The sequence below is a fragment of the Phoxinus phoxinus genome (genome assembly GCF_949152265.1).
Source record: "Phoxinus phoxinus genome assembly, chromosome: 13".
Lineage (NCBI taxonomy): Eukaryota > Metazoa > Chordata > Actinopteri > Cypriniformes > Leuciscidae > Phoxinus > Phoxinus phoxinus.
The window spans coordinates 23,767,740-23,781,524 of NC_136888.1; the positions used below are offsets into that span (position 1 = coordinate 23,767,740).

The window sequence follows — 13,785 nt, forward strand, 5'->3', positions numbered from 1 at the left end:
GAAGGAATGGAAATTAACAAGGTTTAAATTGGTAAGAAAAGCTTTTATTTAAATGTGTAACGGATTATTAATGAAAACTCAATTGCACTGGTTTAGCCTTCAGCCATCTTGTCCAGGGCCAGTAGTGGTGCCAGTATTCGGTTCTTATTTGTCTCCACAATGTGTCCGTTGACGATCATTTCATCAAGTATAATGTGTACTTTATCTAAATTGAACATTATCTGATTTTCCATTAAGGAATGGAACACTCATATAAACACAAGCATCACTAAAGACACAATGGACCCTTTTCACATTTCAGGGGTTCTCCGAAGCCAAAGTCATAGTTGGTTAAAGTTCTATCGTGATCAATGGGAGACAACAAAGAAGAAGCTGCTGATGAAAATATTAAAAACTTTAGTAGAATTGCATGGATGATAACCATGGTAATTATGCATTACAGGCTGAAAAGAGTCCAAGACATAATATATTGCCAAAAAAGCAATCATAGCCAAATTTGGTCAATAATACCTAGTGTCATTTTTATCGGTAAAGGATACATCCAGCTCACTCTGTCAAGAGAGGAAACCATCCGTTAATCAGTTAATCTTTTCTCAGGAAAATTGTAATAGGCTTTTATCAAAAATATCAGTACTTACCACACGACTGAAATACTTGTCTAACACTTCTACAAAGTTGTGCACAAGCTCATAGATTGACAGTTCATTCTGTGGGAAAGGGCCAAGGACTATAAATAATAGACTTTAAAAAGCTCTGAAGAAATACTGATGCCCAATGATAATGTAGACAATTTTACCAATAGTATGAATAACTAACCTCGTTTTCAGTGATGCCAACAACAATGAAAAGAGCTGCATACTGACGATAGACCAGTTTGTAGTCCTTATACTCCACAAATGAACACTGAGGAAAAAGATAATTATTTCAACAGCTAATTTTAATTCTAAAGGGTCAAGTTTGAAGATTTGAATAGCCAGTTTACAAAAGTAAAATAAAACTCAAGACCCCAGACTGAACACCTGATATATGTAAATCATGTGTAGAGGCAAATATATGTTTCATATAGTAATGCTTTGTATAACATAAACAGTAAGTTTCTGCCCTTTATATCACTAGAATTATCCTGAGGGTCAGAGATATTCATAATATTCTGTACCGCAGACAATGGCTATTATACCATGGTGTGTGTGGTCTACCATTAAATTAAGAGTAAAAGGGAAGCATGACTGACCTCTTCCTTCCTCCGGGCGAGACATCCCCTAACCATGTCAGCTTCAAGAGCTGCTCTCTTCCCAAGCTCCACTTGTTCATAATACTTAGATAGACGAGTCTGCCCCTGTTTATTGACCATAAGTAGGAACTTGATCATAGTAATTCAGAAGAGTTGCCACCTCTAAAAAAGAAGGAGAAATTACGCCATTAGCAAACAACATGGGAGGGCAAAACACTAGCAGTATTAATGATAAGTTATTTGTAAACCGATAAATAAGTTACATCACATTATTTGCGGTATAACCGATAGTTTTCACCAACATACCACAGTTGCCACAATTATTGTTACTTCTGTAAATTGATGGCGGATTGATGTGACGTCAACATGGCAGCGTACACGTCACGAGGGAGTGACCTGCTCCATGCTTTTTTGTTAGTGTACATCATTTGAATATTCCTCTTATTTATTACTTATTTATTATAGTTGCTTATTTATTTATTATTATTTTTGCGAAGACAAAATATTGTCAAATATTTTAAATGAGTAAAATCGAGTGCACCTTATATTATAAAGAAAAAAAAAATCTCATGAGATTAATTGAAGCTATATTTGTTATTACATAAATGTATTTATGGTAACCAACAGTTTTCACTAAAATTCCATAGTTACCACAATTGTTGTTACTACTGTAAAATAATCAACAACACTAAATGGATTGCTTGACAGAGCTATTAATGGGTACTCTCTTTAGCGCCTGATTACAATTCCTACAAAAATATGTTATGATAAAAAATATATAGGCTAATGTCCATTAATGTCTGTATCAGTTAGCTTATGTACTAACATAGCATACAGATACAGATTTGCCTGATAACTTAGTTTATGCACGCAGTTGCACTTACCCTACATACACCTATATTCACAATCATCTTTAATGTAATTACTTCTTCAATTAAGTGTTAAATGTAAAAATATTTAAATTAGAAAAATAACAATGTAATGTTCAATTATTCACTTAATATGCTATTAATAATAATACTTTGTGAATTAACAGTTTAATCAAGTTAAAAACAAATTACGTACAATTTGTTTTATTATGCACTATATAGTAAGCTATACATATTTCAAATTATTATCGTTCTTATGTACTTATGACCCGACTTTGCGGAAGGACCTGATTTGTCATGACACTGGTCATGTGATGCCAATATGGCAGCGTCCATGAGGGGGCGACCTGCTCAATGTAGAAAAAAAGTTTTGTTTTCATGTTAGTGTACATCATTTTAATAAGTTGCCGTTTATTTTTGTGTTGAAAAAATCTTTAAGGGATTTTTTTTATTTTTTTTATGAGCCAAACCAAGTGCAAAAAAAATCAAAAAACAAAAAATCAAAAGTGAAAACAAAAACTAATTATATCAACTGAAGCTATTTGATATTTTACTTAATTCTGCCCGACTATATGTATAGCTATTTTTCAACGCCACATTTATTTTTATATTGCAGTCAGGTACAAAGCCTGTCATTGTACAGCGTTGTCCACGCATGCGCAGTATCCGCCCGTCAGTCTGTTTTCAGATGACTCGAGACAGCGCAGGGTTGGGTGAACGCGTCCCATCATGCAGCGCGCGCGCCAGTCCTCCCTCACTCACTCTCTCACCCCGCAGTAGGAGACTCACATCCAGGGATCGGACTAATGGCGGCCGGCAAATCCGTGCGCTGACACGAAATCTACAACAGCCGCTCAGGTGCCAGCCTATTTCGTGGGGGGCAGGGCGACGTTGCATCGCTACACGAACGGTAAAGAAGGGCGGGTTGAGGGGAAACAATCGGCGACTTCTAGCAGGACTTTCCTATTTTTAAACATGGATGAACAGCCCGGCGGAGGAGGAGGAGGAGGAATGGCCGCCCAGAGACAGCAGCAGCCCGCACCGCAGCAGGGCAACAACAGCATTAATCCCCAGATCGCCAGCGCTGGAGGAGCGCCTATGGTTCAACAACAGCAAGACGAGATGCCCAGGCCCCAGCAGTACACTATCCCGGGGATTTTACACTACATCCAGCACGAATGGGCCCGTTTCGAGATGGAAAGGGCGCATTGGGAAGTGGAGAGGGCCGAACTCCAGGTACAGACCCGTGGATTTGCTGACACACTAGTTAGTAACTCCAAGTGGGGACATTGATCGCCATCAGATCGGCTGCTTTAATTGAAGACTTAACGTTGATTTAGTAACTTAAGCAATTTACTTTAGCTTCCTGGCCGCCCCCATTTGCACTAAACGGGAACATTTACATTACAATAAATTAATCCGTTTGCACTTTAAATATGCGAGACAGAAAATGTACTACGCTCGTATTTTAATACAGTGATCTAGTATTCTGCGTCGCTCACTCGCTTGTAGTGTGAATGGGCTAAGCTAAGCTAACATGCCATCGTTGTATTAGCGATATTAACTTGACACCCGATACAATCGAGTCAGATTATCTTACCCAAGAACACAGGAGCAGATTTAAAAGTCGTTGTTGTGGCTTTATCTTGTCACGAGAAAGCATCTGTCAGTCAAAGCCAGCAGACTTTGTCAACTATTCTCTTGTTCTGCCATTTTGTTTTGGTCAATATGGCGTCCGTATGGGTTGCTTCTTTTATTGATCCATCCTACTACCGCTCACATTTACACCCTGGTGTATTTTCTAACATCGCCTACCATATCTGTTCTTTTAAAACAATAATTAGTAAATGTTGCCTTTTATTTCTTATTCTTCCTGAGAATTCACGTAATAGTTAGGTATGTTAGGCAGAATGACAGCGACAGTCACCTAACGTTAGTGCGTTTACTGTATGAAAAAAGATGCATTGGAAGTGAATGGTGACCGAGACTGCGAGTTACTTACATTATGACTAGCATCTCCATTTATATTACACAAAAGAAAGTTGTACACGTTTGGAACAACATGAGGGTGAGTAAATGATGATATAATGTTCAATTTTGGGTGAACCTTTAAGAATGCTATGAGCAGATAGTCTTTCAAGTTTTGTTCCCCATCTGATTATAAAAACTTATTTCTGATAAATCATTCACATTATTTAGATGAAAGTATCATGATGTAATATAAATGTATTCCACCATCATATTTGTCATTATTTACTCACTGGTGTTTATCCAAACCTGTATGACTGACTTGACCTGCTACACAAAAACAGATGTTTGCATAAATAACAGACCCAGTTACCATTCACCTTAACTGTATGAAAACAAAGTGTACAACACATACCATTTGACCAGTTTTGTGTTTGCAAGTTGTATTTGACGGCCATACCTTAAAATGTTTAGTTCACCCAAAAAAATAAAATTATGTCGATTACTCACCCTCATGAAGTTTCATTCATCTTCAGAACACAAATGAAAATATTTGAAAAAATATTCAATTTGAGAGATTTCTCTCTCCATTGACGGCTATGTAACTAAAACTTTGTTTGACACTTCAAAAAGTTAAATAAATATACCGTAAAACTAATCTATTTAATTTGAGTGATTTAGTCCAAATTTTCTGGAGAGACACTTTATATTTATCGCTTTTTATGGTGAACAGATTTAATTTGCTTTTACATTTATCAATGCACATCAGTTATGATAAATGGAAGCTCAAGCATGTTCCTTTGATGTGCAAGAACCAATGAGGTTCATTCTCGTGTGTTACGCAGCACATTTGATCTTCTGACTGCAAGAGGTTTGTTCTCGCACATCAAGCAGGTTCGGTTGAGCTTCTGTTTATGTTCACTGATCAATGTTAAATGTGAATAAAAACCTAAATTAAATCTGTTCAATAAATAAAGCGATTGTGTCTCTCCAGAAAATGTAGACTCAATTCATTTGGATTAGTTTTACGATCTCTTTATGAACTTTTTGAAGCGGCAAATTGGTAGTTACACAGCTGTCTATGGAGAGTACAGAACTGGCTCAGATTTTATTAAAAATATCTTCAATTGTGTTTCGAAGATGAACGTAAGTCTTACAGGTTTGGAACAACATGAGGGTGAGTAAATGATGAGAATTTTCATTTTTTGGATGAACTAACCTTTAACATCTGCAATATCGTAGGATGCTGTTCTTAAAGGGATAGTTCACCCTAAAAGGAAAATTGTCATAATTTACTCAACTTCTTATCGGTCCAAAACTGTATGGCTTTCTTTCTTCTATGGAACATAAAATAATATTTTTTTTTTAAATGTCTCAAGTGTTTGTTTTTTGTTTGGTTTGAAAGTGATTGTGAGTGAGCTGTGCTTCATACATCACTACACTTTGACAATAGGCAATAACATTGTTGCCTGTGACATCTCACTTCAAATTAGTTAATATGACTGCATACTAAGTCATACAGGTTTGAAATTACATTAGGGGGAGTAAATGATGATACAAAGTTAATTTTTGGGTGAACTCGTCTCTTACCTTATGTGTCATGATGGCAAAATTTCCCAGCCACCCGTATTTTCAGCCTTCTAGAGATGAGGGTGGCATTTTGGCTTTTGTGAATGCGGAAAGGAGCTGGAAGGTCTGTGACAGGAGGACGTTGCGTTATGTAAACATAGTCAATCTTCCCTTAGGAGGGTGAGGAGTTTTCACCACCCCTGTACAGACTTGTTCAGTGACATACTTTCAGGATGACTCCCTCCTCAAACCTAATGGGCACTTTTCATTATTCAGAGGAAGTCAGCTTGTACTCTCCCACACTCATACCAATCCAGGTCTTCTCGGAAAAGGGGTCTTGTTTATCAGCTCTGCATTCCATGTTTCAGATGTTCACTTTCCACCTAATCATCAGGCACATATTGAAAACACCACAAACGAAATAATGCTGCAAGTTAAACCGTATCAAATCATGTTGCCAATTATGAACTTTTTGATTTTCCAGCCTTGCATGCAGATTTCATTATCAGGTGCTGCTCTTCCATGCATTTGGCGTCTTGTGTATCTGGCTAATGTCATCGTAATGGACAGTGGTTCAGTCTTCCTTTGATACTGTCTGGATCTAATTGATGTGAAACTCCTCCTGTCAGTTTGCCGGACTCATAGGCATAGCTGCTAGCAGAGATGTCCTGAGCAGTCACATCAGGAATTGGCCTGAATAGAGTTATCTGGGTTAGCTCAGGGTTTGTAGGTCATGGTAGCACGCACCATCTTCAGAGTTGTGGCTCATTGCAACTCTCCAGCCATCAGATATTGTAGTGCAGTTTCTTTTTATATTTATCATTGAATTTAAATATATAATGAATGTCTATAAATCTCCATCTCTTTCATATGCTGAGATATCTGTACTAGGGGTCGTATTACAGGAACTTCCTGCAAGTTCTACATTAAAGGTATTGTGGAAGATTTTCCCGAATTTTAGAAAAGAACCGCCCTCTCCACTTTTTGAAAAAATGCACATGCGCAACACTCTACCTGCTCCCGAGAGGGAACGCCTATTAAACGTGTGCACGAGAGAGCATGCACGAGGAGAACCAGGCTCGTGCATGCTCTCTCGTGCACACGTTTTAACAAGTCGCTGTCGGCATGGCTCATACAAGCCTACTTTCAAAAATAATATTTGCACTTTTTCCACTGTCACACATTGGAATTATCAAAAATGAACACACAAGGTTTTATAACTTTTCAGCATGATGCCTTTTACCATTTTGGTCATAAGGCTACTTTAGACAAATTGAGATGTTTACCGTGTCTGCGCGGTGCGTGACTTGTGCCAGGGCTAGCATCGCTAATCATAGCTTACATTAACTTTTACTAGCAGTAGTTTTAAATGGATTTCTCCAAATAGCATGCCAAACTTTACCTGTCGTGTAGAAACTTCGCGACTGAGGCATCAGTGGGAAGCCCAACCTGTGCTTTTAGCGCACCCCAGCGTGTGAAATATTCTCCCAAAAACACTCTGGTTTCGTTTCTTTCTTCAGAGGCCTTTCTCTTCTTGTCATACAATTCGTAGACACTTTTTCTCTTGCAACCCTCTGACATTTTGAAAAAACCCGGTGAGAACGGCGAGCTTCAATGAATGACTGAAACCGTAGCTCACCACACATATACACCTGAAAGTGCGCATGCACAGAAAGCGAAAACTACCTAGGGACGAGCACGTACGACGGCCTTACGTAAACATATCACCAGAATGATTGACAACTAGAGAGAACCAATAGTCTTGATGGTCCACCCGGAAAAAGAAAATCTTCCACTATACCTTTAACATTTGACAAGTCAACAATGACCTTTAACAGTCATTGATCACATTCAGTTGCAGGTAATCAACCACATTTTTAGCTTTTATTCAGCAGTTTAATTATTAACCAGTGTTTTATTATTATTTATATACTTTAGTATATATTAATGTTTTGAATTGGCTTTTATTTTATATTTTCAGGTATCATTTTAGTTTGTTTTGGAATTTTACTATGTGCTTTTGCCACTTTTTTTTAGTACAGTTTAAATTTATTTTGTTTTGAGTTAGCCAGCAACATTTCTAGTAAAGCAAAACAACTAAGTTTGTCATCTGATATTTAATTTCAGCCTTATTTCAATTAATGAAATGATTTTTAGCTAATAGTTGTAGTTTCAGTTTACAATAACAACATTGGAAGAAACAAGTCATTAATATCAAATATCTAACATTTTAGTAAAAAAAATTAGCCAGTTAGTATGTATATTTCTTCTGTACCAACAAATACAATAGAATCTAGTCACTCTGCTTTCACTTTTCACCGCTCACGCACTCTGGTATGAAATTTCATGAACAAAAATAAGGTGAGACATCCCATAGCCTAACTTTAACCAGTCAGATTTGATAATATAATTGTTTATGATGAGTGTTTTAACTTTTGGAATTGGCATATTGTAGTGGCATCCAGTTTTAATGACGCATTTTTGTAACCATAATTATGCTTTTATTAAAACCCCTTTCATGCTGTTTATTTATTTCAATATAAAGCTCTGCTTTAAATGTGCTATTCAGTCTGGTTTATATGCACATTTTACTTATATAAATATTGTACCACTACATTTCCAGTATGTTTCCATTGTACTATTATTAAACCTATAGGGTCCCCTCATTCAGCTGTTTTTCTCCCACAGCAGGCAGAGTATTTTTAGTGTCTGTGTTGAGTTCACACAGCTGAAATGCTGTTCTGCCGAACTTTAAATCTGGTAGGTGACAGAGATTTCCAGCAAGCATCAGAGAGCTGCTCGGGGCTGTGAGCAGCCAGCTGTTCCTGACCATATGTGTACCAGCCATCCTTGCACTCTGCTGACACGAGCAATGCTGATTTGATACAACAGTGTTCCTTAGTATTACCTGCCAGCACTTCGCACTGCTTAAGAAGTGACAGTGAAACTGATTTACCAAAAAAATGTAGGTCTAGTCAAGTTAGTTCAGGAGTAATAGATTACGGGCATGCTGTTGATGTTTCTTAACTTAAACACTTAGTAAGGTGAATTTCTAATGACCTAATGTTCTACTTATATAGACTCAGGTCATTAATATTCAGATCTTAATGCAATGTATCCCATTTCAGAGATGAAGCAAGTTGGTAATCTGATCGCTTCAAGCTGCTTGTTCGTTTGTTGGAGAACTCTTGTGTGGTGAACTTGCACTTTACCAGAAGACTATGATTACCGGTAACTAGATGTGGTGGGAATCTTTTAAGATGTTAACTTTAAGAGAACTTGTGTCTGATATGGGCCGTTTTGGAGAGATGGATGGGAAAGTTTTGAGGAAGGCATTGTAGAGTTGAAATGAATATCCACCCATTTACCAGTCCTGTTATGTGAAAGATGTTTTGGGGTTTTTTCAGAATAAATTTAAATTTATATTAAATTGCTTTATTTTAGTCCTTGCTTATAGACCAGACGGAGAAAAGTTACCTTGAGTCTTTTATTTCAGGAGAGGGCAGGGCTCGACAATAAGCACTGCCCGATGGCCAAGATATATCTAATGGCGCTTTTCCACTGCACAGTACCAGCTGGCTCGCCTCGACTCGACTCGCCTTTGTTTGGTTTTCCACTGTGTAAAAGTTGTACCGGTACCTGGCTGCTTCCAGGTACTTTTTTTTCGTATCACCTTCAGCGAGGTTCTAAGTGAGCTGAGGCGATACTAAAATTTGACGTGACACACGACAGACTGCTGATTGGTCAGAGAGAATCTTCACTATTCACTGCGTCCATCACTGCACGCGCCAGACGGAGTATCCTGAATAACCCCGACATTTTTAAGTAGTTTTGCCAGAGATTGCGTGATATACCCATTACTAATATTATGTAAAACAACATACACTCGATTTCCTCCATTGTCCTGAGTGTGTGGGTAGCGGGTGTGTGTCGCGTTGCTATGACGACCAGGTACTATTGCGGAGGTACTATCTGCAATGGAAAACGGAGCGAAACGCGAGCCGAGACGAGGCGAGTCGAGTCGAGCTGGTTCTGGTAATGGAAAAGCGCCATAACTGCAGAACCATTGTTTTGAAAAATGACAGCTAGTAGTTTTTGGTGTCACAACCTTATTTATTAAGGTTATGGGTTTAAAACAATGAAGACTAGGTCAGGTCTCGACATTAACATTTGTCCGGGACAAGTGAAAGAGAATTTTACTTTACTCAACCGGACAAGTAGCCTGATTAAAACGGCAATAACTAAAAAAAACTAAACGTGAGAATGATTCTGATTTTATTTCATTTAGTCTAAGTGGTGATTGATAGCCTTATTGTTGATAATAATATATAAAGGCGGTAACAAGGTTGCGCTGTCGAGGCTCGTGCAGCTTCTCGAGGAGAAATCAAAACAAATGAGCACAGCACGCAAAGAAACTCAGTTAACATACTGCGGTAGAAATTTATAAATGTGGAGTTTTTATGTTAATGCCATATTATACCGTTAAGCAACATCACACGACCATGATTGCTGACATTACCGATTTACTCTTTTTATTTATTTTTTTATTACTTTTTTAGTGGTGGGGCCAGTGAATTTTGGCAGGGCAAGTAAAAAAATTAACCACTGACCCGACATCATTCAACTTTTCCCCATGGTCTAGAGTTAAAAGTGCAAACTCAAATCACAATACATTGCAGTATCGAATCGCAGTACTTGTAGAATCGCAATTCTTAAAAGTCACAATACATATAATATCATCACCCAAGTATCGTGATAATATCGAATCATGAGATGGGTGTATCGGCCTAGCCATATTGTTTATCAGATTTCTCGGATGCAGTGTCAACATCAAGACTTTCCCGGTCAGCTCTGTTGGACTGCTGTGAAATGCTATGACTGTGAAATGCTATCTCATATATTTTTGGATATTTTAATCGTTTTGCAAATTAGCAAAATCTGAGTCCTTGATTAACAAAAAAAGGAAGTAATAAAAAACCAAAGAGGAGTACAAATAGTGACCATTTACTCAGTCCCTGAATTTTACCATTATGTCTATGCTGCAGATTTTTTGCTCTCGCTTAGAATTCAGATTATACTTGCTTACACACTGAATATTTGAATGAGCCATGGCCTTGTCAGAGGATTTTGAATTAGGCAATAAGTGAATAAATGTGCAGTAACAGCAGCGTGAGCAAAGACTTTTTCAAAGAGTTTTTTGTTTGTTGTGTTCATATATTCCAGCTGGTTTCCTGAGATTGTACTTTTAGTCAGTAAGGATGTATTAAATTCATAAAAAGTGACAGTGACAGTTTCAAAATATTTATATTAAAAAAAAATGCAGATTTTTTACGCTGATTTGCTGTTCAAGAAACATTGATAATAGTACAATGTTGAAAACAGTTGTGCTGCCCTTTTTTGATGAATAGAAAGTACAAAAGAGCAGCACAACTGTTTTCAACATTGTACTATTATCAATGTTTCTTGAACAGCAAATCAGCGTATTAGAATGTTTTCTAAAGGATCATATGACACTGAAGACTGGAGTAATGAAAATTCAACTTCGCCACCACAGGAATAGATCTATTAAAATAGAAAACTGTCTTTTTAAATTGTAGTACTATTTCACAATTAGTTTTTACTGTATTTTTGATCAAATAAATACAGCGTTGGTGAGCATATAGACTTTGATATTACCATTACCAACCCCAAACTTTTGAACAGTAGTGAAAATACATCAGTTATGGATTAAGCATATAGCCTATATGTAGCCTATATGATATATTGAAAAAAAATATTTCCATGATATTCAGGTTGTTCCGCTTTAAATCAGACTGCAACAGAATAGCACAAATTTGAATTGGTTTCCTGACTATTCTCATGTCTGCCATTGGTTGGACAAACCAATCAGACAGTGTTGCCATGTGGGGATGCTCAAAGCCATGTTGTCATTGCTCTACATAGTTTGCATTCTTTGGGTCAACTTGCTATTTAGTGGCCTTTTAATTGTAATTGAAAAAAATCCAGTAGTCAGCAGCTTTCATAAGAGCGTCAGTTTTTATCGCTCCATTTTATTAAAGATAACACATTATTCCTGTCTTAGGGAAATATGCTTGTAATATTATTTGCTGTTAACTATCTAATCTGACAACTGTATGGTGGAATGTGTCATGCGTCGGTGAGGGCTATTCTTGCCCCGTGCGCTGCAGCTTGCTCCTTTGTAAGGCTCTAGTTTTGGCTAGTGATCTCACTATGTTTCCCCCGGACTGCGTCTCAATGGAGTGACCTCACACATTGATTCCAGCGCTGTGAACATGGGGGTGGATTGTGAAAGCACACTTCTGCCTGACGTTTGGACTGTTCATCTGAAGAACTTTATCACCTCATGCAGTAATACCATAGTTACTGAGTTATACATGTTGTATTTTGATCTGTGTATGAGCCTGTAGTTCAGAGATGTGGGGTCGTACACATGGTGTGCTTTTGAGTAGGCCTCGTGGTTTTTTTGCAGGCCTCTGTGTGTCAGTCTCGTTCCAAAATGTCCATAGTCTGAAGACATGTACAGACAGCTGTCTTGTGTGAAAGCTCCATCCAAGAGTGTAATGGCTTTCAGCACCCAGCCCAGCTAGCCTGTGTTCTCTCACATCTTTCTTGGGATAGATTTATTGGTTTAGTAATGTGTTTGTGAAAATTAACATGTTTAATTATGCCCCCAAACTATATTTAAATTCCCCCACAATGAAGGTTAGTAGTGCCATTGGAACAATTCAAGTTATTTTCTTGTTATTGCAAGCCAATAGCAGATGGGCCTACATCTCTGATATTAAAGGATTAGTTCACTTTTAAAGTGAAAATTCTGTCATCATATACTCATCCTTTATTTTTTTTCAAACCTGTATGAATTTTTTTCCTCTGCTGAACACAAAGGAAGATATTTAGAAGAATGTCAGTAACCAAACAGTTTTTGGTTCCCATTGACTTCCATAGTAGGAAAAAAATATACTATGGAAGTCAATGGGAACCAAAAACTGTCTGGTTACTGACATTCTTCTAAATATCTTCATTTGTGTTCAGCAGAGGAAAGAAATTCATACAGGTTTGAAACAACTTAATGGTGAGTATATAATGACAGAATTTTCATTTTAAAAGTGAACTAATCCTTTAACATGTCTAAATTAAAAATAAAAATAACTGATTTTAAATACTACACTTGAATTTAGTGAATTTAGACATCATAGTGAAAATGACCAGTCATTTAATTCAATTACATTTTTAATTGATTGACAGCCCTAGTTATCTGGGTTCCTATATTTGTTGTCGTCACATCACGATTGGAGCTTTTTCTGGATTCTGTTTAATGATTTATTACAAATTATTATAAACGTTAACAATTTATACATCAAGCTTTTATTAACAAATGAAAATATAACAATTAAGTTACAACATTTTTTTTGTCAAAAGATGCTGCACAGCAGAACTGTATAGCTAAATTTAATACATGGGTAAAATGTGATTTTCTTTAGAAATAATATTATTATTACTTTGAGAAGTACATTTTAGGCTACAGTAGTGATATATTTCTGTCATAATTTATTTTATTTTGACCGTTTGTCGTGAAGATTTTTTTAGTCTGTATTTGACAGTAGTTTTTCTCAAATGAAACCGTGAAAAGCTTGTGAAGTGACACTCAAAGCAGCTCTAGAGATGAAGTTCATGTGTTCACATCCTCATATATTGAGACGACATGCGCTGAAAACACCACGAGCGTCACATACAGTTGTGGTCATAATTATTGGCACCCCTGGTAAATATGATTTTAAAATTAATGTAAAAATAAATCTGCATTGTTTATCCTTTTGATCTTTTATTTAAAAAACTCCAGCGTATTTAGTTGTCAGACACGACTCGAACTTCAAATGGGATGAGGTTCTGTGGTCAGATGAAACTTAAAAAAGTGCTTTTTGGCAGCAAACCCAGCAGATGGGTTTGGTGCTTACAGGGATAAAAAGTACCCCATGTTGTGGGCCTATTTTTTAGCTGTAGGTCCTTGACTTCTTGTTCAGATACATGATATCATGGATTCTAGCAAATACCAACAGATAAAACCAATGATGGCCTCTGCTAGAAATCTTATAATGGGCCGTGGTTGGATCTTCCATCAGGATAATC

General features: G+C 37.1%; 2 protein-coding genes across 3 annotated transcripts in view; one reads left to right on the plus strand and one right to left on the minus strand.

The window, feature by feature from the left end:
• Positions 1–10: 10 nt before the first annotated feature.
• Positions 11–3,830, minus strand: ap4s1 (adaptor related protein complex 4 subunit sigma 1). 2 transcript variants are annotated; one of them, XM_079633576.1, is made up of 6 exons: positions 1,538–1,611; positions 1,232–1,393; positions 817–903; positions 639–707; positions 540–551; positions 11–221 (listed from the first exon to the last, which is right to left on the minus strand). In XM_079633576.1, exons 2-6 carry the CDS (start codon positions 1,367–1,369, stop codon positions 93–95), a joined length of 435 nt encoding a protein of 144 aa, XP_079489702.1. In that variant the 5' UTR covers positions 1,370–1,393; positions 1,538–1,611; the 3' UTR covers positions 11–92. The 2 variants fall into 2 exon arrangements, with proteins under 2 accessions (XP_079489702.1, XP_079489701.1); XM_079633575.1 differs by lacking the exon at positions 1,538–1,611 and adding an exon at positions 3,701–3,830 and having other exon boundaries at positions 14–221.
• strn3 (striatin, calmodulin binding protein 3) overlaps positions 2,735–13,785 on the plus strand; it is a 32,566-nt gene continuing 21,515 nt past the window's right edge. Inside the window, exon 1 of the mRNA XM_079633568.1 lies at positions 2,735–3,336. Within this exon, the coding sequence (XP_079489694.1) occupies positions 3,076–3,336 (261 nt within the window). The 5' untranslated portion in view covers positions 2,735–3,075. The remainder of the gene's footprint in view (positions 3,337–13,785) is intronic.